The following is a 26,263-nucleotide window of genomic DNA, read 5'->3' as shown; positions in this document are numbered from 1 at the left end:
TGTCTCAGACGCTTGCAGTCACATTTACTGTTTGGCCCGCTGTTAGTAATCTAGTCTATTGGTCCAAAATGCTATTGGGTTTATTGTTTTCGTTTGTTTGTTTGTTTGGTTTGTTTGGTCAAAGATGAAAAAGTCCACACTGCCAAGTAACAGCAGTGTCTAATGAGCACACATGCTGACAAGCTGCTTGACCTTGAACCAAATGCTATCCTGTCCCTTTTTACAATAGTTTCTTGGAAATCGAGTCACACATTTTAAAGAGTGAAAATTGGCCAGTTACGGCAATTAGGTCGTTTGAAACGACCAACTGAAACAATGTATATTCCTGGAGGCAAAGCGTTGTTCAGCATACTGGACTAAAAAAAATTCCTTGTGTGCTTTGGACATACTTGGCAAACAAAGATGATTCTGATTCTGATTCTGATTCTGATTCTGAACATTACTCAACAATAGGATGATCAACGAAAAGCTCATCAAGTGTACAAATGATTAGGGACACCTGTGCCTGAGACAAAATCCCTAAAAGCGTAATTACCCGATCAAAATTCCCCACACATACACAAAGTATTTTTGGTGTTGACTGGCAGAGTTTTGATTCAGACTTACATGAGTACACCTTGACTTTTTCTAACGGTGGCTATTTTTCTTCGCCCCAAGCCCTGACACTTTATCCTGACATTTTGTAACTCTTGACGAGTGCTGTCTGAACACTTTGCCATAAATAATACGTTTACAATAGCTAGTAAGTACAGTAAACATGGGGCACAATCGTTAGCCCTGCTGGCAACTGTGCCTAATAGGGCTTTTACAGCAAAGGTGACTATTCGGCTAAATGCGGCGCTCCGCTGCTTGGAGGACATTTTCATTCATTAGCGCAGTCACAAGCACTTAAAGCACTTTAAGGACACACAATGGAGAGGAAGGGTAGAAGGATACAGGGGGCAAAAGGGTAAAAATATAGATATGGAGGAATGTCCCAACGATAGGAGGGAGTTTGTACAATACTCGGCATCGTGGTTATTGTTTGAAAGGTATCCAGGTGAGTGATTCAAATTCATTGTGAGGCTCAGCCGCGTTAAATTACTCTCACAAATGACACTCTGAGAAGACATTGGGAATGTTCTTATGCACAATTCTTGAGGTCGCCACTCGATCGCAATTGCACGAGGACAATGAAGTGTTCTGACCAGGCAAGGGAATCCCAAGAAGAATGGTAGCAGATGGTGAACAGTCTCCGAGGACCTCGGTGATCCCGATCGCGCAGACACCAAAGCGGCGGAATTGGACACAACAGTTGTCATGCTTAGATAAGCGGTATATTTAGCTCATCTGTTGCTCGCAGCACATTAGCGGTGTCATTAAGACAACAAATGGCTTCTCTAACCTTCTTGTGGTCTCTCCATCCTGCCCTTTTCAATCTTCAGCAATATCTGTTTCCATAAACAAAGAAGTACCAATTTGATTTCGCTACTTTTCGGTGAGCTTCCCTTTTCTTTTGCCTCGAGAGTGCTTCTTCCTCCTTTCTACAGTAATCACTGATCATCACCGCTGAAGCTTCCACAAGTGCTCTCCAAAACCGAGTGTCTCTCAGTTCCTGCAGCATGGGAACAGTATCCTGAACTTTGTGCCTCTCTTATCTTCTACCGTTTCTCCTTGTCAGACACTAATTTCCTCTGTCAGGGGACTTTATTTTGGTGGCAGTGATACACAGTGCATGAGACACACCAAGTCTCTATTATTAACAGGAGATTAAAACAGCTGTATGGCACTCCAACACACCCTCTCCTCCCTGCGTCAACATACGGCCCTGGATTACAAGATGCACTTGACCATTTAAATTTACTGCACCAGCTGAGGTTCATTACCATAACGCCTGGCATTGCCACGGAAAGCTCAGAGTGAAAATCAACTTGATGCGACACGTACTGTATGAACATTGGGGGGGGGGGGGAATGGCTCCGTTTTCAGTTCTCAGCAAAATGTGACATCATCCATGGACATTCACATTAATATGTGCAAATGAATCGCTCCTAAAAACAGTAAGGCCCATATCTCCGGTCCGGTGTTTAAAAAAAAAAAGAAAGTCATAATTTAAAAAAAGGACCACCAAACGTACTCTTAAAAGATGAAGTGGGAAATAATTTTGGGGCTAACAGAGGTCTAATTTATTCATCTGATGAAGTGCTTAAGCTAAGAGCTCCCCAGACACTAAATGAGACACGTGCGTTCCCGAGAGGGTTCAACATTTGATTGGGTGTAGTTACATTACCCCAGCCCTAATTAAGAAGGGGGATGTGTTTCTGCAGCCTGTTCAAATATTTGTTTCTTTCACCACCGTACTCTTTATAGACTGCAGGCTATGGGAGGGAGACACGAACATGGGGAGATGTCTTTCAGATAGGACATAGTCCTCGAAGTGGTTTCTCGTTGATTTGTATTGCCAATGAGATGAGGCACTCTATATCACGTAACAGGTTTGTTTCAAGCAAATTTGACAAGTAGAAAAGCCTGAAAAAGAGCTGACGTATGCCGTTGACACAGGGGCGAGTTAAAGAGGGTTGTCAGATATCGCAGAAAAGAGACTTGAGAAGCTGCCTCCTCGGAAGCGTTTTTCTTCATCCGACAGTGCAAAGAGGGAGAGGGGAGCCCTACCGTCTTGTTCTGTCTTTGTCATCTCCTCCAACTTCTTCTGCTTGAGTGTGTCCACGACGTCTGCCAGGCTTCCTTTGCGGCGCTCCGGAGTTCCGAACGCCGACGCGCTCAGCAGGTCGCCTCGCTCCCGGGCCCCCTCCTCAGGCTTGTGCGGGGAAGTGGAATTGTTGCGGAAGGAGTACAGGGAACATACTTTATTGCTGTCAGATTCCTGTATGACAAACAGAGAGTGGACAATGACAAGAGATGAGTGCGTTCTGGGCTCTTCCTTGGAGCTTTCTGACACAACTTCAGCGCTGGACATAACGATTTGGACATACTGTATGACACGGTCGCTGTCGTGATTTCATACAGTAGCGTATTGTATTGTGTCTTCAATAGAACTAGCTGCATTGCTAAATAGGATGCGGTGTGGAAAATTGAGATGAAATGATGAGGTACGCTTGCATAGGCTATATTCAGAATACTTTTTGACTGCAGCGCCCGAGACTCCGCAGAGAAACTTCCCGACTGTAATTCGTGAAATTGCTCGTGAGTGTGCATTTGTGTTCAGGAGACTGCTGTGTAATTTGTTCATTTTCTCGTGCAGACCTATTCTCAGCTGAGTGCCCGGAGACGTCGTAAATCTGAGTCCTGTCTCAAGCTGTTGTTGTTTTTCAGTCCCACCTGCGCATGGTTTAGCATTTGACTTGGGGTCTCGTCTCTAGCCGCCTGGCTGAGTTCTCCCCGTGCACGAGCGCACACGAAGGGGAAGCCGGGAAGGATGGGATGTCGCTTGAACGGGAGAGAGGAAGAGAGCGGGAGCCATACGCTGCAGATGTGAGGTTATAGTCGGCACACGGCTGAGCGCTACATCCGACAGAAGGTGGCGTTAATTATGGTTTGTGGAGCAGAAGGTCGCTAAGCAGCAAGGCGCCACTGCCTTTAACAGGGGAGCAGTTAGGCGTGATTTAAACATTTGCCCTCATAGTGAGGAGAGAAAATATTTCTGCACCTGACGTACAATGTGAGGTTCGATCAACAGCAGACAAGATCTGGACTTTGGATCTGATGAATAAAAGCCAGCGAACCCAAGTAGACAGTGTCAATTCCTCATCCCAGTGCGGCATGTTAAGCCCTGGGCAGAGTTGCAGCGGTACCAAGCGCCAGGGTGGCACGAATGACCGACCCGCCGTGCACCTCCCAACCTTGTGTTGGATGATTATGCAGCGTGGCAGAGACAGTGGAGAGCGCTTGAGGCTCGTGGAGGAGTGCTGGGTTAATCAGCTGGCACGGGTTCAGGGCACAGCCTCCACAGACGCATGGCACAGCAGTGGAGTCAGGTAATCAGCGCAGTCTCATTCCTCTCGCCTTATGCCTTTTATTTTCTCCTCTGTATCGTGCCTCGTTTGATATTTGTTTTAATTCCCTCTCCTCACACTCGGCTTCCAGCAATTCATTTTCAGTTGTTTGCAAGAAACATTCAACCTTTGATAGAGCAACATTATTATTATTGTTTTCAGTGTTCAGACCTTTATAGAACTTTGATATTTTTTCACTTTAATATGATGTTCTATTGATGTTATAGATTTCCATACTGAACCTTTTTCTATGTCCGTGTGTGCACGCTGTATGTGTTATGCTGAAATTCTGTGGTGTCGAGGATCTCCGCGACCAACTGCAGAGCTCCTTCAGAGGCCCTCTGGGTGTCTTTACCGTTCCGCCGTCTGTCAAAGACAACCACCTGCCTCTTGTGTGCGTCGAGCTCGCAAGTGCTCGCTTCTGCCCTTACCTCCGCTTACATCAAAGTAGCTACGCACTTTGAATGTACAGCATCTGGAGAGCGACTGCAGATTTCGCTTTGACGCAACAAGCCGGGTAACAACACACGGCTACCGAGGACGAGACGTGCTTCTTTTGGAGCAACAAGAATGCAAGCTCGAGGGAAGCAGAAAAGGCCAAGTCTTCTGGCCGTGATGCAGTTGGGATTTGTGTCATTGCTCATGTTTAGGGAAAAGTTCCTCTGTTTACTCTGCGAATAGATGATGCTTTAGTATTTGGCAGAGCCGCTTACACCAAGACCTCAGAGGTTTCATTACTCCGAGGGGCTGGAGCTATGGATAGAATACCAGCTTCTTTGTGCAAGCCAGGGACAATGTGTCTACTGAGACCGGATCTGCAACACCAAGGGGAACACAGTAATACTGTCAAGTACACTTGAGAGCCGGAAACTGGAATGTCGAAAGAATGGAAAGTTATTTGGTTTGACTGACTTTTATAAATATGCATCAGTCTTCTCACTTGTCAAATAAAATGAACGCAATTTTTAGGGCCCTTCTTTTTCATTCATGGCGTGAACATGCTCAATACTGAAGTGAATGTAAGCAAAATAAAGGAAGTCTAAACACACTAAATAACGTGCATCAGTGGCTTGACCCCCTTAACAAGTATCTGGAACTTACCCAGTCCGATGAATGCAGGGGAAAGGATTATTAAAGACAGGAGCTTGTTATGAGACGGATGGTGAATGGTATGGCTGCACTGAAAAAGGTTGTTTTGATTTTTCCATGAATCAAAACCATTATATGTAAGGGGGGGACATCACACACTCTGGCTTCTTTGCGTTCAACTTTTGTATGCGTTCTTAGTCAACCTCAGTGCGGGCACACTTGTACTGTATGTTTTGTTTTGTGTCTCACCATGCGTTGTTGGGCAGACACCAAGCTGTCCCAGTCGCTCTCTGGGGGTACGCTGCTCAGCGGCTGCATTTCATCAAGATGGGCTTTTCCATGGAGCAGATTGTGCAGCGGCAGCTGCGGTGTGCAGTGGGCGTCAGCCGTCTCCTCTTTTTCCCAAGACAAGTGCTCCTGGCTCATGGCATCATCTCCGTCAACCACAGAGGCAAAAGGAGACGTGGCTTGCTTGGAAGACATGACTCTGCTGCAGAGTGAGAAAAGGACACTTTATTAATATGAATTGAATACAAATGGGACTGCTGCACAAAAACGCTGTTGTTTCCTCAAGGCTTACAGGAAGTTGTAGAAGTTGTTATTCGGCATTCGGAACTACAAGAAGTGCACCTGTGCTACAACGTTCAACCTGACTGCCTGAGGGGTACCCGCAGCAGGCTGCGGGGTCCCTAATCTTTTGTTTAATGCAGATGGATTGGCTTGATCTCGGCCTGGAACTGTGCCCGCTCGGAGTCCGGGCCAAACTCCGAGATACCCAGGCAGCGGGTCGGCCAGACAGCGGGGCTGTCGGCCAGGCCAAAAACAAAATTTAACCATTCATGCATTCAGTGCATGATGTACCGGCATTACCAGATAACTAGCAACCCTTTATTGCTCAGTGAATGTTTTTTTTTTTTCTCAATGTCTTTATGTCACAAAAGCGTTCTCTGTCAATTGTCTGTCTGTTGTCGTACGAGAGCGGCTCCGACGACCGGAGACAAATCCCTCGTGTGTTTTTTGGACATACTTGGCAAATAAAGATGATTCTGATTCTGATTCAGTAAAAAGACATTTCTTTCTTTAATTCAGATTTTTCAAAAGCGCACTATGCTAAAATTTTAGACATTTTAGCGGTGCTCTTGTTCATTTTAGCATTTCCAGGAGCAAAAAAAAACTTTACTGCCTTATTTTTAACATCTATCGTGAAATAATTGCCTTCACTGTTTTCGATAAAAGATACCAAACTATAAAGTAAGTTCAACTAATATCTCGTGAACAGTCACCTAGGTGTGTTTGAAACTCCTTCAAGTGGCTTGTCTTAGATGACTGAGAAACATTTACTTGTCTGTTCCAGTGGTTCACATCCACACGCGCACACTGGCGCACTGTGGCAGATCGGCCCGAGCGGGGAGTCGGCCTAAACAAAGGTGGCCTAAGTTCATGCCATGCGTCTCAGCAGCTGAACAAACAAGCTCACTGACTGAGGCCAGGTAGCTGCCTGAAACCTCTGTCTGCTGCTCTGTCAGTAGGCCTGTGTACCTGTGCGTCTGTATGTCTTTCAATGCTTCCGTCCTTTCGTGTGCCTGCATGTGTTGCCACCTTTGTGTAGCAAGACTTGGCCTTCAATTTGAAAGTCAGCCATCACGTAGTTTCCTGTCGTTATATCCAATGAAAAGAGTTCTCACCATCGAGTACTGTCGATCGGAAATCTCAGAATGTGCATTACAATTGTAATCGAGGGCTGAGAAATGAAAGCTACAAGGAGAAGACGTGTGTGTGCGCTGGCATATTTTTTATTAATGCGCCCAAAAAGCCCCAGCCTGGAGTGCAACAAACGCCTTGTCCTCAATGGAGTGTGAGAGTGAAACAAAGCACTGCTTTTGTATTACACAGTAAATCAAGTGGCATTATTTTACCACTGAAATATTCAGTCTCTCAGGCACTTTCACGTGAGTCTCCAGCCATCAGTCAAACTGCTGAGGCGTGAGCAAGACAAGGGGATGGAGGGGGCGCGCAGGACGGAGACTCCATCCTCCTGTAACATGTGTCTACAGCGATCTCGTTAAAGAATGCAACAGATCGGCGGCAGGCTCCGTAACAGTATTTGTCAGCAGGAGTTAATCATTTATTAGCAGAGCGAGGAGGTTCGGCGCTCAGGCAGCTAAAGAGTGCCGAGTACTGCCTCTGCCCCGCCCCCTCCCCTGACGCGGCCCATACAATACCACCTCATGTCACTGAAAGGGGAAATATTTCTTTGAAAATATAATATGGCATTTTATTTCTCATACTGGAGCGGGGATCGCACAGCGACGCGATCGGCGTTGACACAGTAAAAGCAATTTATGAGGAGAAAATAAGGAGTTACATTCATTCCAGTGTGGGTGTAAGCACGTACAAATGAACCATCTCTAAAATCAAGCACACTTTTTACAGGCTTGGCCTCTCATGCAAACAAAAGTACATCTCGTGTATTCTGGAACTTTTGGAATGAGTGGAGTGGAGCTCAACTATGCCTTTGTATGGTACACAGAAAAAAAGCTTGAAGTTTATAAATCCTTGACAGGCTGCCATCCCGCATGCTTGATTACGCCATAACAATGGACAGCTGGCCAGCCAAACTAATCAATAAGTGCATGAAACGCTGTCTTCGTGCCCACTTTCTCCAAGACAAAGCCCTCGTGATTTTGAAGACGGGTGGCAGCCACGAGGGGAAGGGTCAGCTCCCAAAGAGAAGGCCTCTCTCCTTCATATATATATATAGCTGACAATATTGAAGGAGAAGGACTTATGTTCCCCTGCTGCAAGCTCATATAGCCTGGAATGCTTTGACTCATGAATTGTTCCCTGTGATAATGTTTCAGCATCAAGCGAAACAACCTCTGCTTAATTGGAGCGTATTAGAGGGGTGTTGTGCACGACTCATCTCGGCGCTCTTTTGACTCGGGGGAGGGGGGAAACTGTCCTCTGCTATCCGCTTTCGTCTTCACCTGCTGTGTCTGCCTGGTCACACCATTAACCTATTATTGACACGAGGAACTCATCACCAGATTCCATCGAACCGCTTTTCCATCCCACTGCTAGTGTCTTGCGCCTCTTAGTTTTGATCACAAGACAAGTAAGTCAAACATCAAACTAGACTGAATTATAGATGAAAAATGTATAATATCTAGTGGGACAGTCAACTTTGGGCTTTCTATGTGCATACGGAAATAGCTAGGCTAAATGCAGTGACTTCAAAATTCACTTTGCATTACACTATGGGTTTAAGCGATCAGCATTGACGTTTGACACTTGATGTCTGCTAACCGCTAATATTTTCGGCATATCAGCCAGTTTACAGAGGACCAACGATTCGCCAGTCTGCTTCCGTCGCCGGACTATAATCTATGGAGCGGCAGTCTTCATACGTCCGACGGCTTGCAAGTCTATTCTCAAATACGATGAAAAGTAGAGGTGGAATACAAACGGTGAAACAGAGAATTGCTTCATTTTTTGGGAGCCTGTCTACGATGTTGCGTCTTACAATACGCTATGATATGGAGCGCTAGATGAGACCGAAAACATACACAGAGCTACACTATATTCAGGATAATGTTGAGCTGAATTTTTAAATCATTTGTCTTTATGTGTGTCTATGCCGTCTGTCGAAATACTGTATGCCTTTACGTGAAACCAGTCCGTGGCGCCAAAAAGATTACAAATATCAACGACGTCACTGATTAGTCTACTTCGACACGAATTGCATCACATTATAGTCGACGACAACAAATCTTTAGTTGTTCAACCCCTAAAAAATGGCTTACAAGATATGCCCTGCGGAGATGCTTGACAGATACAAGTAGATTAAGATAAACTTTCTGGATTTGTGGGGGCCTCTGATTAACCAAGTTGAGCTGTAAATCAGTCAATTCCAATGTCGTGCACAGTGTATTCCTCAAGCCATTAATCACCCACAAGGATTTTAAAATGTTCATTTCATTAATTACCGTGCATAGAAAATACAATGCATCATTGTACAACCCAAATTCCAATGAAGTTGGGACGTTGTGTTAAACATAAATAAAGACAGAATACAATGATTTGCAAATCATGTTCAACCTATATTGAATTGAATACACTACAAAGACAGTTATATTTAATGTTCAAAATGATAAAATTGATATTTTTTAGCTAATAATCCTTAACTTCATTAATTTTATGGCTGCAACACGTTCCAAAAAAGCTGGCACAGGTGGCAAAAAAGACTGCGAAAGTTGAGGAATGCTCATCCAACACCTGTTTGGAACATCCCACAGGTGAACAGGCTCATTGGGAACAGGTGGGTGCCATGATTGGCTAGAAAAAGGAGCTTCCCTGAATTGCTCAGTCATTCACAAGCAAAGATGGGGCGAGGTTCACCTCTTTGTAAACAAGTGCGTGAGAAAATAGTCCAACAGTTTAAGGATAATGTTCCTCAACATACAATTGCAAGGAATTTAGGGATTTCATCCTCTACGGTCCATAATGTCATCAAAAGGTTCAGAAAATCTGGTGAAATCACTGCATGTAAGCGGCAGGGCCGAAAACCAACATCGAATGCCCGTGACCTTCGATCCGTCGGGCGGCACTGCATCAAAAACCGACATCAATGTGTAAAGGATATCACCGCATGGGCTCAGGAACACTTCAGAAAACCAATGTCAGTAAATACAGTTTGGCGCTACATCCGTAAGGGCAACTTGAAACTCTAATATGCAAACCAAAAGCCATTAATCAACAACACCCAGAAACGCCGCCGGCTTCTCTGGGCCCGAGCTCATCTATGATGGACTGACGCAAAGTGGAAAAGTATTCTGTGGTCCGACGAGTCCACATTTCAAATTGTTTTTGGAAATTGTGGACGTCGTGTCGTCCGGGCCAAAGAGGAAAAGAACCATTCCGGACTGTTATGGACGCAAAGTTCAAAAGCCAGCATCTGTGATGGTATGGGGCTGTGTTAGTGCCAATGATATGGGTAAGTTACACATCTGTAAAGGCACCATTAATGCTGAAAGGGACATACAGGTTTTGGAGAAACATATGCTGCCATCCAAGCAACATCTTTTTCATGGATGCCCCTGCTTATTTCAGCAAGATGATATCAAATTCTGCATGTGTTACAACAGCGTGGCTTTGTCGTAAAAGAGTGCAGGTACTAGACTGGCCTGCCTGCAGACCAGACCTGTCTCCCATTGAAAATGTGTGGCGCATTATGAAGCGTAAAATACGACAACGGAGACCCCGGACTGTTGAACAGCTGAAGTTGTACATCAAGCAAGAATGGGAAAGAATTCCACCTCCAAAGCTTCAACAATTAGTGTCCTCAGTTCCCAAACGTTTATTGAATGTTGTTCAAAGAAAAGGTGATGTAACACAGTGGTAAACATGACCCTGTCCCAGCTTCTTTGGAACGTGTTGCAGCCATAAAATGCTAAGTTCACGATTATTTGCTAAAAACAATAAAGTTTATCAGTTTGCACATTAAATGTCTTGTCTTTGTAGTGTGTTCAATTAAATATAGGTTGAACATGATTTACAAATCATTGTATTCTGTTTTTATTTATGTTTCATACAACGTCCCAACTTCATTGGAATTGGGGTTGTATAAACATTTGGATTACAGTTCGTGAAGTGATTACTTTGGGGATTTAAAGACGTGTGTGAGTGTGCGCATGAGATGAGCATAATCATCTGCTGGTTTCCCTTCAGGGGTTCCTCCTGTTCTAACAGGTGTCGTGGTAGGGTTCCTCAGGGTTCTTCACCTGCCATAATGAGATATTACTACCTGACAGCTCCCAGCTGGAGGAGCATTGACACGGAATCCACCGTTTAGCACAATTAAATTATCACCCTCCATTGTGATTGTGCCATGCTGTGCAGCCGCCAGCTTTCTGGGTACATAATCGACTCGTAATAAAAGGCTGTAAATCGCACACACTCACTCGCCAAATCGCACACGCACACGCATTTTGAGTCACCGTGGAATTCCAACAGGAGGATTTTGGAAGACTTTTTTTTTGGTGTAAAGTTTTCTTTGCAGTCTGTTAGAATGTCTTAAACCTCAGCTGACAATGTCATTAAAGATAATGGTATTCAAATAAAGCAAATGGTCGGGAAGATCCATATTTTTCCAACTACTGCGGTGAAGTGGCTGGAGAGTTGTCCAAATTAATTTTGTAAAATTGTTCCTCCATTATTCTTGACCTTCCCCTGCAAAAAGTCAACTCAATTACATCTGTACGTCATCCCCCACTTCACACTCTCTCCTGATACCTTCTCTATTAGACGTGGCCACCGTTACCGCATTGCTAAAACCCGTGCGACGGCCGCCCAGAGCAAATTAGGCGAGCCACCTGGAGTGGGCACTTTACATATTGAGCCGAGTATTGATAATTACTTTGCAGGGTAAATTATTTGCAATAATATGTCGCTGGAGGAAGCGCCTCCTCGCTCACTTGAAACACTTGTGCAGCTGCCATGAACGGCGTGCCTGGTGTCCTTGCTCCGCGCAAGGCAAAGGCACACGCAGGTGTGACAGTGCTTAAGTGTTCCTGTCTGACTCCTCGCGAAGGGTCGATGAGCACTCGCACATTAAATCCCTCCACGCCCTCCCCTCCACCGCCTCCTCCCCTGTACCCGTGGCCCCTTTCCTGATCCCAGTTAAGTAGTTCAGAACCGGATGCCATAACGCTCCCTCAGTTCCTCGGGATACAAACAAGTTCACCTTATACACCTACTGCATGGTTATTGACTAGAAAAGGTCATGACCGTGCCCGTAATTGAAAACACCGGCATCTCAAATCATCGATCTCCGTTGAAATGAATCAAAACGCCATTATCCGTTCCGGCCGCTACCCCCAAAAACTTTGTGATGTGTTTTTAAATGAGAAAAATTGCACGCTACAATATTATACTTTAAAAAACTAAATAGAATGATGTCAAATAAACATAGCCATAGGAATATATATGGAGACCGAAGATGCATCATAACTCCCCAGCAGTAAGAAGTCATTCTAAACAGAGGATAAAGAATATATGACTGTAACTATTGTTATATTGACTGTCTACAGGTGTTGCCGCACCGCTTTCCTTCAAATACCTGTTGCTTAAAGGGTTTTAACACCGGCACGTCCATGCTAATCGTTGCCTATGGTGTTCCCCATTATGTGTTAGCATTAGCAAAAGGTTATGTAGCTGTTTTAAATACACATGTAATTGTCTTTGTTTTACGTTTAGTTTGACAAATGAGAGTGGCAATAAACAGCTTGAATCCACTTTTTAAAACAAAAAAAACATTTACTCCTCGCATCTGCTAAACTGCTGCTTGTCATTACGCGAATTGAGTCGCTGCCACCATACAGAATTCGTTTGCGCTTGCCAGTCAAGGCACAAATCAGCCAAACGACGGCTTGTAACTCAAGGCACCGCTGTACTGCTAACTGACATTATTCAATTCATGTTGAGAAAAAAAAACAACAAGCGTTTAGGCAACTAAACAGTTTGGCAGAAAACTAAAGACTGAGACAAGTAAAGCTATTGATGCTTTTGCCCTCTTTCTTTGTCGCCATCTTTTTTTTTCCCTTCTATTTTTTTTTTTGCACTAAACCTGCTAGTTCCCAAAGGGTCTTGCGTTGCTGCTGTTGCTGCTGCTCCACTTAAGCAAACCTCACAGCGAGTCGGGCCATCCACCGACACGAGCCTATTTGCCGAGCAACAGTGGAGCTTTGTGGCTTTCCACACTTGACAGTAAGTTATGAGCCCTTTGTGAGCAGGAGAAGGAAAACAGAGATCGGAATTTGGCAAGAGCATAATAATACAGAAATCTCCTGTTCGTGGAACGTGAAATTTTCATGGCAACAATCAAGCATTGTTGAGGGAAAGAAAAGCAATGGTGACAGATGAAATATAGAGTGGGGCCCCCTTTTTGTACAACCGTAAACAAAGCGCCATTCAAGCCATGTCCACTCTGTCATTTACAAAGATAACTTCTTCTGCGGGCTGCAAAGTTTGCAACAAACGGCTGACCTTCAACAAATTCAGTGTTAACATCTCGTACGGTTGCCAGACAAGTGAGTTGAGGAGCGAAGTGGGGGGTGCCCACGCATGAGGAGAACCATCGCATTTGAGAAGCACAAAAGGTGGAATAGAAGAGAGAAGTCGGGGAAGCAGGACGTCTGAGTGACTAAAACAGACAAATGCTCAATGACAACAGGTCATTTCGAAGGAAGAACAGTGTGGGAGGGGAACTGTCGGCCCCAGTCTATCGTCTTACCACCATGAGGTCATCATTGGCACATTACTTGGAAGTGGGTTATGCCAGTGAAGAGAGACTTCTGCAATGTGAACGCACGCACAGTGACCCACTCACTACCAGTCTTGGTTAACAAGTTAGAAAATGTACCTTTCCTGCAAGAAGGCAAAAGTGAGCGCGTTTGCTTTTATTCTCATCCTATAACTACATTGTAGGTGTGATGGACGACGAGGGGTTGGAGCGTTGCACTTCGAATCCAACGGATTGTGCTTCAAGTGCACTCCCAGCAACCTGACATCTCTCCCTTTGTAAAAAAAAAAATATATATATATATATATTATACAGCATATATATGATTTTGCTTCAGAGTGTCTAATAAAAGTACTTGTTAAAGCTCAGTGTTTTGTAGGAGAGGAGAAAAGACATTTAACAGGATTATAATTAAACTATTCTATTGTTATAATTGGGTCTGCATACATTTATTGAGCACACCAAAAGTGTGTGTACTCTTCTTTTGCCACTTTGGATTCTGCTTTTGGGAAGAGGAGCTGAGCGAGAGTAGGGGGTGGAGTAGCCGGGTTTTATGTGACACGTCAATTGGAAAATCAGAACAGGGGTAATTCATTTGCTCCACCAGAGAGGCGAGCCACTCCTCAAAGATTTATGATTAAGCCTTATTATTTTTGGGGAAACTGACACTGATTGCTGATTTAAGCCACTGAAACCAATTAATTTGCCCACACTGAATAGAAAGCATGGTCAACAGTGTGTGGCATTCTGACAGGTTGGACAGGAAGAAGAAGAGCAAATGTGAAGGACCAGATGAAGCTCTGTTTGGAGCCGGTTAAAAGTTAGCTCGAGCGATTGACAGCTGATACAAGAAACAAAAAACTAGGTCCACCCACTGATCCTAGTAATTGCCCCAACATTTGGTTCACATAAGACATGAATGAAGTGCTTTTTAGTGATGCTGAGAATCACGGGTCAGCACAGAGAAAAGATGAGTAAATGAACGTGAAACACACTAGTCGTAAAAATCAACGGGCTGACAGTCATGGGTGAACAGAAAAATGTTGCGCGCGCTCCAGGGAAGCGGGCGCGGGCTGTAGCGGCTCAGACGCCGACCGAAACACAAAATGTCTCATCGGCCTACCACGAAGCTTGTGTCTGACTGCTCAGACCAGTGTTTCCCCAACATTTCTTGAGCACAGGCGCTCATTTTAGAAAAATCTCACGGCGCACCGCCAAACAAAAATGCCACAAAAAGTATGAATACCAAAATAATGATCTTGTCTCAATTCACTCCCAAAGTTGACTCACTCAGTGTGACATCTGGGCTTTTTAGATGAACACAAATCCGCTATACTGTATGCGCAACCTACTTCCGCAATTGGCAAAACAGGTCTAAGCACTTCCTCCCGGTTCGGTGAATGGCGAAGTGGGCCGTGACAAAGCCACCGCAGCAACTTTAAATGTGTACGGTGTCTTTTTTTTAAACATATTTCATATTATGTTTGCATGAATAAATAATATACACGTATTTAACTTTTGTCCGAAGACACCAGCCAGAAAGAAAAAATGAATTTCAGCAAGTTCGGCTTCAAACAATCATGTCATTAAACCGCACTCATGCTCGCTAGCGTAGCATGCACAGGAAGTGCGCTAACCTTTTTTCACGTGATGTTCCGCTTAGTATAGCGGCGTACTCATCAGGATTCGGGAACCTCCCCGACGGGACCGCCTATAGAACAGGCTCGTCCTCAAACACACAACAAAAATGAAGCAACCTGAACACTCTGGACACGTAAAAATAAAAATGAAAAAAACAAGAAAAGGATGAAACAAAAAAAAATACCAATGGTAATGAAAGAAGTGATGCCAATTTGTCAACAATTCTCAAATTCTTTCTTCCCATTCTGTTTTTTTACTTAGTGAAAATGTATTTTATTTTTTATTTTTTTTTATACAATCTACGCGAAGTTTGTTGTTAAGTTGTTAGTTATTCATTAGTATGGTTTTACTTTTATAATATACAAATATTGGTTTTACTTTAATTTTTTTTTGTGGGGGGAGGGGTCCATACTCCTTCTTACCTGGGGTCCCCAGGCAGTTTAGAAACTCCCTTAACGAGACTAATACCTTTTCGACTCCATGTTTTTCAGTAGACAGTAAATCGCAAGGGTAGGCTTTGAAGTGAAATAATTAAGTCAATTACTTTTTTTGTTTTTTTTTTTTTTTTTTTAAAGCCCCAAGTGTGCTGCAGCACCATTTGTGTGTGGTTGGGCAAGGGCCAAGGGCCAAGGGCCAAGGGCCTGCGTTTCCTTGGCAGCCTCCTGCCCCGGCCGACTCCGTTGTGTCGAATATCTAATGTCTTTCCATTTCATTTTCGTCACTCAAAAAGAATTATTTTGAAAGTCAGTTCATCAATAACTGTCTAATATCCAAAGTCGGTCCAAAATGACCAATGCCACAGTCAATAAGCTCGAACATAAAATAGACAAAAATGTTTTCAGGCCGTCATCAATCTTTTTGAAAATACACAAAGTAAACAGAAGGCAAATTGCGAGCGAAGGCCAGACAAATATTTGTTAAGGATTCAAGTTGTTCGACAGTGTTTTTGCTCTCCACTTTCACACATAAGCAAGAAGCATGTTCGTGTCTGTTTGCTTTCTACTCAAGTGCAGGCAACAGCTGCATCGTTCACAGATTCTTCAGCATGTAGAAAGTACACAAACAATGGTGTGGGCTTAAAACAAGGTTGTTTGCGTTTGCTATCCCCCCCCTTTTTTTCACATTTGTTAAAACAGTCACTATGACTTGACAGTAGTACATGATAAATAGGATCTGTAAAAAAACATTCATCTCGAGCACCATCTCATGCTTCTAATTTGATACTCAAATTATACCTGCTACCTTGTTACCCCAGAAAACCACCTTGTTCGAAATGGAGTGTTACTATAACACTAAATGTTTTGATATATCTTACAAGGGGTGTGACCACGAGTGCCCTCACAGCTCTCTGTCCCTGATTGGTTGTTTTTCTTCGGGCGGGATGGGTTTTTGCATATCAAATTAAAGACACAAGATGGGGTCCGAGACGACTGATCATAATACTGTCAAGTCCAAATGAGTATTTTAACAAATATGACAAAGTGTGTTGTTGTTTTTTTTAACTATTATTATTATTATTGCAAACTCGACTTTAAGTGTGTTCCTCACTGCAGGTAGGGAAAAAAAAATAAAACAGCCTTTAATTTAGTTGTTGTTGTTTTAAGGTCATGGTAATGCTGAATTGTACAGCCCATAATGATTGGTGTCTGTATTTGTGTCTTGGGCACTTTGTCAGAACCAATGTTGGTCATTGGGCTTCTTTTAAAAACTAATTTCTGAAGTTGGCAAAGCAATAAATGTTCTTATTGTCCTCACAACAAGCAAACCTTTCCCTTTTTTTTTTTTTTGGTCTAATTATTGTACTATGCAGAGTTCATCCAAAGACAATCCTTGCTGCAATCAAGTGGGCCGTCGCTCAGCATCAACCTGTCATGTCAGCTGCAGCACAGGCTAAAAATACAGGTCTAGTTTCCTCCATACACGCAGGACCTGGTTTCCTCAGTTTCCCCGTATTCTCAATTGTGTATTCAACCTAACCTGGGGAAATCCATGAGAGATGCAAACAAATAAATTCATGTAATTTCTATTGTCACTGCTTTAAAAAAATAAAAATAAAAATGGCACAATTGTTTTCTGCTGTGATTTTTAAGAAAGCTTTCATAAAGCTATCAGAGGTTTCAGAATTTCCCAAACTGTGGGTGTGCCTGCTTGCAAGTGCCACTCTATCCACTCATGAGAATTGCATCACATTTAAGGGTGTAAGAGCATGGCAGCAACACAGTGTAACATGGAAGAAATACCTCATGTTGGACACATTCATAAACACCTTGCACGCAAGCTGGCCGGCCACTCAGACTGGTTGTCATGGCACACGTAGCCGCACGGTGCCAATTATCTGCTCGGACCAGAGCCTCGTCCGAGAGTACACAAAAACACGGCCACAACGCTGAATCTTGACATTGTATGATCTCATATTTGAGTTCACAGTGGGTCCCTTCTCATTATTAGCATTTTTTTTTTTTTAAACCCCTAAAAAAAGCCTTGTTTGATATAGTTACAGTTGATGCAATATGAAGCACACATGAAGAGTCAGCAGCGATCTGCATATTCAATAACTTCGGTAATTATATGCGCAATTCATCAAGGGGATGTGATTGCAGGGGAAGTGGAATAGAGTGGAGCTGAGAGCTCTGATTCCTGGAGGACTAAAGTCTAATCACTAAGCTAACATGATAATTGAATTCTAAATGGAATACTTTAGCTCTCACAAAGAATATCTGATATTTCACCAAGTGTGAAAAGCAAGCTTGGAACTATGGATTTATTATGATCCATTAGCAATTGGTGATTTTCAAAAAATATATATGCACAAACCCTCCGAAAAAGAGACGCTGTGTGGAATAAAAACATCGTCATTAACTCCGATGAATCATAACATTTTTCTCCGTTGTTAAGTTAGTGTTTGCCACAATTCTCTAGGAATTTGTGGAGGCAGCTAAAGGATTTGAAAGTGTTTTATACGCACTTTATAAACAGACTTACTTTTACAGGTTAGGGGAAATATTTTGAATCCAGGAATAAAATTGATCATTTTTCCTCAACACACCGAGTGGAGAGTTTACGTCAGAATGAAATAATTGCTGAATATTCCACGCCGTTACCCTGGTCCCGTTTTGTTTGAGCAGATCCTGCTGGATGGACTTCGACATTTTTGTTTTCAGCAAGAGAGTGAGCCGAGCCCATAACGACCGCAAATACTACATAGTCGTGGGAATGCAAAAGAAACATCCTATTTCAAATGTTATTTCTCATTTAATAAGGAGAGCGTTTGAAGCTCCTGCGTCTGTCCTCTGACCTGCGTCCGCGTCTACGCTGCCTTGACGTTCGCTTCTCAGGTTTTGCTCATTGTCTGACTGCAGCAAAGAGAAAGTGCAGAAAAGTCCTCGATCTCCTTCTCCTCTCCACTCACTTCCCCCGACCGATATGGCCGCCCAGCCCACAGGATTCATATTCATCCTTCAATAACATTTCATTAGTAATGCCAAATTCATTAACCTATACTGCTGTTGCGCTGGCCTCGGCCATAAATTAGCTGAATGTGAGCAGACGTATCGCAGCTGTAATAAGGGACATAAAACTCAAAGAGAAACAGATTCTGTTCGTCGGTAGTCATGGAGCATTATAGCTGGGAGAAGCAGCTATCTTCACGTTTAGTAGCGCTTGTGAAAGCTGTTTTACAGCTAAGACCATTTTGAAACGCTATTATGACCGAGAGATTTTCAAGGATTGAATTAAAACAGTGCCGTTTGGAAAATGTCACAATGGCACTATTATTGAGTCAAAGAACTCGAGTCAATAACTCAGCGACAACAACAACAAAAAGCGATTCATTTAGAAGGTCCTTTTCCAATATGAAGTCTGATTTATAGTGGCTCAACACAGAGTCTATGATGTAGCCGAAGCCCAACACAAACTGCAGTGACACATGCAAAACGTTATCTTGCTTTGCGGTTTTGTGCTCAGTTTCTCTGAGAGCTTCTGAAAATGGTGACTAAAAGTCGGAGGACCATTTTGGAGTTGGAACTAACAAAACAATACTGCACAACCGTTACATGTACTGAGATTAGTGTGAGCCAGTCAGAGGGAAGGATGTGGAAATGAGTGTGTGGAAATGCAGAGGCCCGCATCAACTTCAGATGTCGTTTTGTTTTCGGACAAGTGCTTTCTGTTTAAGGGGTATGACATAAAGCTGTTTTTTTTTTTGTTTTTTTTGTTTTACTTTAAATGGGCTAGACTTGTGGTTTTGTTACTTAGCGCAGGGATTTGCAAACAATGTACGATCAGAGATCATCCATTAATTCCACTTGATTAATCAGAAACTTTTCTTTTTACTACCAACAATGTATCTTTGTGAATCTATCCGTGGCCACTGTAGCTAAGTAATATGAATACAAAGAGAGGAAACGGTTGAGAACCAAGGAGAAAGTGTGGATACAGTATGTGGGAGGTTCTTGCAAATGACTGCACTGGTGCGTTTCAGCGACAGAGACTCTCCACGCTTCACTTTTTTAGCCACAGGTACAGATGTGACTTTGACTATAAGTATTATTGTAAAACACAATACATTTACTATATTTACTTTATTGGTACGGCTCGGCAGCAACTGGCTGACAGTCGTTTCGTAGCCAGAAACCTCATTTATGATGTGAATCATGTGATACAACACGGCAGTTTTGATTAGCGGGTAGATCATCAACAGAGCGACGCTGTTCAGCTGCCATTCTCCCGACAGTTGCTCATTCAGTTGCTGCAGACTAGTTGCAGAACACTGTGCGACAATTCCGCGTCGCTCGGTCGCATCGCTCGGTGTGACCAACAGATCCAGAAAACGGCCACTGAAAAAAACCTTTGACAATCTCCATTGTCCTATGGTGACATGTTGACGTCGGCGCTCCTCTATCCACCAGTAACTTTGATTAACACCTTACACTGAAGAGCCTATTTGGCCAAAATCCCATGCTCGCATGTAATCAGCCATGATTCTGTTGGCTAGGAGTCTTTGTGATGGCCTGATCGACCTTTGAGTAAATAGTCATGTGCTACTCGTTTCTCCTGAGGCCAGCTCCAAGAATAACAATAATGAGGCCATTATCAACTATTGCGCTTTGAAACGATGTCCTGTCGACAAAACAGAATACGTAGTTGTTCTGATGCTTCTCATACAATCAACGAGCCATTGTTAAGGACTTGAGAACAACAGGGAGCGAGGAAGGGGAGTGATAATAACTGGCCTGTGCTGTCATGAAGATCCTGTACAAAGGGTCCACTGAGGAAGAAAGACCCTGATAGACTACACATATTTTCGGAACTGTCAACTGTCTGGTTTCACAGAAGACAACCTTGCACATTTTGGGCGCTCAAACATTAGTTGACAGAGTAGACATTTACTGTACATCACGTAGCTCTATTTGCATACTCTGGTATCATTTAACAGATGTTAATAAAATGTGAATAGTTGCACCTGGAAAAAAAAAAGAAAAGAAAAAAAATCACATAATGTCACATTTGACAAGTGATTCTGCACATACACTGAAAAAGTCAAATGAGTAATTCACTAATCGGGAATGTCAGCTGAGTTTTATTGAACATGTCAAGATGACTCCATTAGATAATTGCTAATCTATGCGCCATTGCAAATCTGGCCCAACCCCTTTGGAAATGAAGACAAAGATAAATGGCTATACAGTGGATAAAAAAAATGTACACACCCCTGTTCAAATGCCGGGTTTTTGTGATATAAAAAACAAAAACAAAAAAACTCAGTAATTTCAAAACTTTTTCCGCCATTTGTAAGTCAATTCAAATAAAATATTTTAGAGAGAGGCAGTACAAATAAAAACAACTGAGATAATGTGGTTGCACAAGTGTGTACACCCTCTTCTAACTGGAATGTGGCTTTTGTCAGAATTAACTAATCACATACAAACTCATGTTAAATGGGAGTCAGCACACATCTGTAACGATTTAAAGTACCTCCGATTAACCCCAAAATAAAGTTCAGGTGTTCTAGTAGGCTTCCACTCTTGAAAGGATTTCTTTTCTTCTTATTTTTTCTCGTTCAGGTCGTAGGTCACATCAATGGTGGAAATTGTTATTGAAAGGATGTACTGCATCTGTCTGATTTTTTACATGACCAAAACCTGGCAATTTGCAATTTTGGGGTGTAGACTTTTTTTTAATTCACTGTACATATAGGTAAACTTCCTATGGGGTGAGAGTTGGACGAAGCACAGAGCTGCACTCTTGGCTGTGCTCCATTGTGAGCCACTGAGAGGGAGAAAGCTGGAGGGCAGGAGGAATGCTAAGTGAGCCCCTTAGCCTAGTCAACCTTCAGTGGGTTTCATTTATCTTCATCTTGTTAGACTAAATTAATTAACAATCTCAGTGTTACACACTTTCTCCTTTCATTACATCAAATAATGGCAGAAATGCAAGGGGGGGATTGTGGGGGGTCCAGTCTATTGGGAGTAGACAGACACTGAAGACATCTCTTTCCTTTGCTCGCTCCCTTTGCTTACCTTCCTCTCCCTTTTCAGATCTCTGTCCGTCTTCCTTCCTTTTTTTCCCTCACAGTTTCCTTTTCACAAAACTAACATAAAGGGTCTTCCACAGCTATATGAAATGGTTTGCAAAGAAAATTGATAGCAGTCAAACATAGTTTTGTGTATTTTGAGTTGTGTCACTTTGTTATAGAGAACTGGGAGATGTGCTCTGGATGACTGGGTTTCATAATACAAAGTTTGGACTTCTCCATGGCGTCAGGTGACTTTGATGTTTTTCTTCACAAAGGCCTCGGATACAGTAATATGTCACAAAATGATTCATTTCCAGTCAAAATGATAACTTTCCACATTGAAGAAAGGTTTTCCATTCATCACATCAAGTACACTGCAGTGACGCGCACGCATACAAAGCTTCCTTTGACCTAATTCGATTGCTTGAGAGAAGGATTCTTCACTTTGTGGACTATCTTAAATGCCACTTCCCTCCACCTCTTCCTTTTCTCCCCCGATCACTCCCACCCATAGGACACAGCCCAGTCCGGGACGCACGAGTGCAATCCACGCAAATGGAACTAACCCTGAATCAATTGTCGAGGCCAATCTCCCGTCCCAGTGTGTGTATCCTTCAACTGGTGCTTCTTCTTTATTTAGAACACATTCTGACAGAAGGATGTAGATTAGCCCAGGAATAATGTTTACTTTGAATACTCGCTGTGTCTTCTCACAGCTATGGGATAAAAGGAAACAGTCAGACAGGTCGGTTTACCCCTATTTTCATTGTCGACAACATCTCCTGATTACATTTTACAATTGTCCCTGCAAGAGCGCTATACTCTCCCCTCGCTGAACAATTAGTTACAGGAGTTATAAACACTGCTATCCACTTTGTTGCATTACTTAAAAGATCTGGAAGTGAGTCGAGTCAGCTTGCTTAAAATAAAAAAAAAAAAAAGAAACGTAGCCTCATGTCTGCTAGAATAACTCCTGTCAAATCAGAGCAGATACACCTCACAGAATACATTTTTGCTTTGCCTGACAAATAAAACATGCTTTAAAAAGGAAGCATGAAATGATGAAAATACATTTGAAAAATAATCTAAATATTTGGTCCCAATTTTCTTTCTGTCTTCGGTACAGCATTAATTATTTTTTTTTGGTATGATCAAAATGCCCGGAGGTGGGGCTCGAAGTCGAGCGCCTGGGTGCCGGGCCTACACCCATGGGGCCCGGCCGGGCACAGCCCGAAAGGGTAACGTGGGTCCCCCTTCCTATGGGCTCACCACCTGTGGGAGGGGCCATAGGGGCCGGGTGCAGTGCGAGCTGGCCGGTGGCCGAAGGCGGGGACCTTGGCGATCCGATCCCCGGCTACAGAAGCTGACTCTTGGGACGTGGAACGTCATCTCTCTGGCAGGGAAGGAGCCCGAGCTGATGTGCGAGGTCGAGAAGTTCCGACTAGATATAGTCGGACTCGCCTCCACACACAGCTTGGGCTCTGGTACCAGTCCTCTTGAGAGGGGTTGGCCTCTTTTTCACTCTGGAGATGCCCACGGTCAACTCCAGAGTGGCGCCGAGCAAATGTGGGTATACTTATTGCCCCCCGGCTCGGAGCCCGTACATTGGGGTTCACCCCGGTGGACGAGAGGGTAGCCTCCCTCCGCCTTCGGGTGGGGGGGACGGGTCCTGACTGTTGTTTGTGCCTATTCACCAAACAGCAGTTCGGAGTACCCACCCTTTTTGGAGTCCTTGGAGGGGGTGCTGGAGAGTGCTCCCGCTGGGGACTCCATCGTTCTGCTGGGGGACTTCAATGTTCACGTGGGCAATGACGGTGAGACCTGGAAGGGTGTGATTGTGAGGAACGGCCCCCCCCCCGATCAGAACCCGAGCGGTGTTCTGTTATTGGACTTCTGTGCTCATCACAGATTGTCCATAACAAACACCATGTCCAAGCATAAGGGTGTCCACACGTGCAGTTGGAACCAGGACATCCTAGGTCGCAGTTCGATGATCGACTTTGTGGTCATGTACATCGGACTTGCGGGTGCAATGTCTTGGACACTCGGGTGAAGAGAGGGGCGGACCACAACCAGGTGATCACCACCTGGTGGTGAGTTGGCTCCGATGGTGGGGGAAGATGCCGGTCCGACGTGGCAGGCCCAAAACGTATTGTGAGGGTTTGCTGGGAACGTCTGGCAGAATCCCCTGTCAGAAGGAGTTTCAACTCCCACCTCCGACAGAACTTTGCTCACGTTCCGGGGGATGCGGGGGACATCGAGTCCGAGTGCACCATGTTCCGCGCCTCCATTGCTGAGGCGACCCGACCGAAGCTGTGGCCGTAAGGCGGTCGGTGCCTGTCTTGGCGGCAATCCCCGAACCCGTTGGTGGACACCAGCGGTGAGGGATGCCGTCAAGCTGAACAAGGAGTCCTATCGGGCCTTTTTGCCCAGTGGGACTCCTGAGGCAGCTGATGGGTACCGGCTGGCCAAGCGGAATGCAGCTCTGGTGTTCGCTGAAGCAAAAACTCGGGAATGGGAGGAGTTCGGTGAGGCCATGGAGAAAGACTTCCGGACGGCTTCGAGGAAATTCTGGCTCCACCATCCGGTGTCTCAGGAGGGGGAAGCAGTGCACTATCAACACTGTGTATAGTGGGGATGGGGCGCTGCTGACCTCGACTCGGGATGTTGTGAGTCGGTGGGGAGAATACTTCGAAGACCTCCTCAATGCCAGTGACACGCCTTCCCATGAGGAAGCAGAGTCTGGGCTCTCTGAGGCAAGCTCTCCTATCTCTGTGGTTGAGGTCACCGAGGTGGTTAAAAAGCTCCTCAGTGACAAGGCCTCGGGGGTGGATGAGATTCACCCGGAGTTCCTAAAGGCTCTGGATGTTGTGGGGCTGTCCTGGTTGAGACACCTCTGCAACATTGCGTGGACATCGGGGACAGTGCCTCTGTACTGGCAGTCTGGGGTGGTGGTCCCCCTTTTTAAGGAGGGTGTGTTCCAACTACAGGGGGATCACACTCCTCAGCCTCCCTGGTAAGGGCCATTCAAGGGTGCTGGAGAGGAGGGTCTGTCGGGAAGTCGAATCTCAGATTCAGGAGGAGCTGTGTGGTTTTTGGCCTGGCCGTGGAACAGTGGACCAGCTCTTCACCCTCAGCGGGGTCCTGGAGGGTGCATGGGAGTTCGCCCAACCAGTATACATGTGTTTTGTGGAGTTGGAGAAGGCGTTCAACCGTGTCCCTCGGGGAGTCCTGTGGGGGGTGCTTCGGGAGTCGGGAGTACGGGGCACCGAACCCCCTGATACGGGCTGTTCATTCCCTGTATGACCGATGTCAGAGTTTGGTTCATAAACTTTATGGGCAGAATTTCTAGGCGCAGCAGAGGTGTCGAGGGGGTGCGGTTTGGTGGCCGCAGTATTGCATCTCTGCTTTTTGCAGATGATGTGGTTCTGTTGGCTTCATCAGGCCGTGATCTCCAACTCTCACTGGAGAACTTCGTGTGTGAGTGTGAAGCGGCTGGGATGAGAATCCGCACCTCCAAATCTGAGACCACGGCCCTCAGTCGGGAAAGGGTGGCGTGCCCTCTTCAGGTCGGGGATGAGATTCTGCCCCAAGTGGAGGAGTCCAAGTATCTTGGGGTCTTGTTCACGAGTGAGGGAAGAATGGAACGGGATATCGACAGGCGGATCGGTGCAGCGTCTGCAGTGCTGCGGACTTTGTATCGGTCCGTTGTGGTGAAGAAGGAGCTGAGACGAAAGGCGAAGCTTTCAGTTTACCGGTCGATCTTCGTTCCTACCCTCACCTATGGTCACGAGCTGCGGGTCGTGACCGAAAGAACGAGATCCCGGATACGAGCGGCCGAAATGAGTTTCCTCCGCAGGGTGTCCGGGCTCTCCCTTAGAGATAGGGTGAGAAGCTCGGTCATCCGGGAGGATCTCAGAGTAGAGCCGCTGCTCCTCCGCATTGAGAGGAGCCAGATGAGGTGGCTGGGGCATCTGATTCGGATGCCTCCCGGACACCTCCCCGGTGAGGTGTTCCGGGCACGTCCCACCGGGAGGAGACCCCGGGGACGACCCGGGACACGCCAGAGAGACTACGTCCTTCGGCCGGCCCGGGAACGCCTCGGGATCCCCCCGGAAGAACTGGATGAAGTGGCTTGGGAGACGGACGTCTGGGCATCCCTGCTGAAGCTACTGCCCCCGCGACCCGACCTCGGATAAGCGGTAGAAAATGGATGGATAATCAAAATGATTGGCTTGAATTTCAACACATGAAAGTCTTTGTGTTGTCTTCCTGGATGATGTTTTAACTGGCGAGGGTAATGGTATCAAATTGTTCTCTCATTTTAAATGGCCCCAACTGTTAAGACCGGGGGGTGGGGGGAATGCTGTTAATTTAATCAAATAAGTGACCTTTTGAAAAAGAAATCAAAGAGGATTCATTAGCTTTAGTAAAGTTTGGCTGACAGAGGCTTTGAAAAGCAGATGCTGCTGCTGTGGCTTCTAATGAGCCAACCCTAATTAGGGAGCAACACTGGAGTCTAGAGAAGGTGGTTGACTAGGAAAGAAGCCAATGGTAAATATGTTCTCTTATTTACTTTCACTGTGTCTAACGACAGCACACTTTTTTAATTAGAATCACAAGCAAAAAAATAAACAATAAAAAAAAAAAAAAGGAAAATCTTTGCGGTGGTTGAATACAAACAGAGAACACCACAGGAAAGCAGAGTACATGACAAAGACGATAGGC

At 44.7% G+C, this 26,263-nt stretch overlaps 1 protein-coding gene across 4 annotated transcripts in view; it reads right to left on the bottom strand.

The window, feature by feature from the left end:
- The window catches only part of sox6 (SRY-box transcription factor 6), a 151,818-nt gene that overhangs the window by 95,873 nt on the left and 29,682 nt on the right, over nt 1-26,263 (bottom strand). For all 4 annotated transcript variants that reach the window (XM_061670893.1, XM_061670895.1, XM_061670894.1 and 1 more), the window contains 2 exons: nt 5,331-5,571; nt 2,653-2,863 (listed from right to left, as the gene is read on the bottom strand). In XM_061670893.1, coding sequence (XP_061526877.1) covers nt 2,653-2,863; nt 5,331-5,571 — 452 coding nt within the window. The remainder of the gene's footprint in view (nt 1-2,652; nt 2,864-5,330; nt 5,572-26,263) is intronic.

Source organism: Phycodurus eques, chromosome 2, assembly GCF_024500275.1.
Source record: "Phycodurus eques isolate BA_2022a chromosome 2, UOR_Pequ_1.1, whole genome shotgun sequence".
NCBI classification, from domain to species: domain Eukaryota; kingdom Metazoa; phylum Chordata; class Actinopteri; order Syngnathiformes; family Syngnathidae; genus Phycodurus; species Phycodurus eques.
The sequence above is the reverse complement of the archived record's forward strand: the minus strand, read 5'-3'. Positions and strand labels throughout refer to the sequence as shown.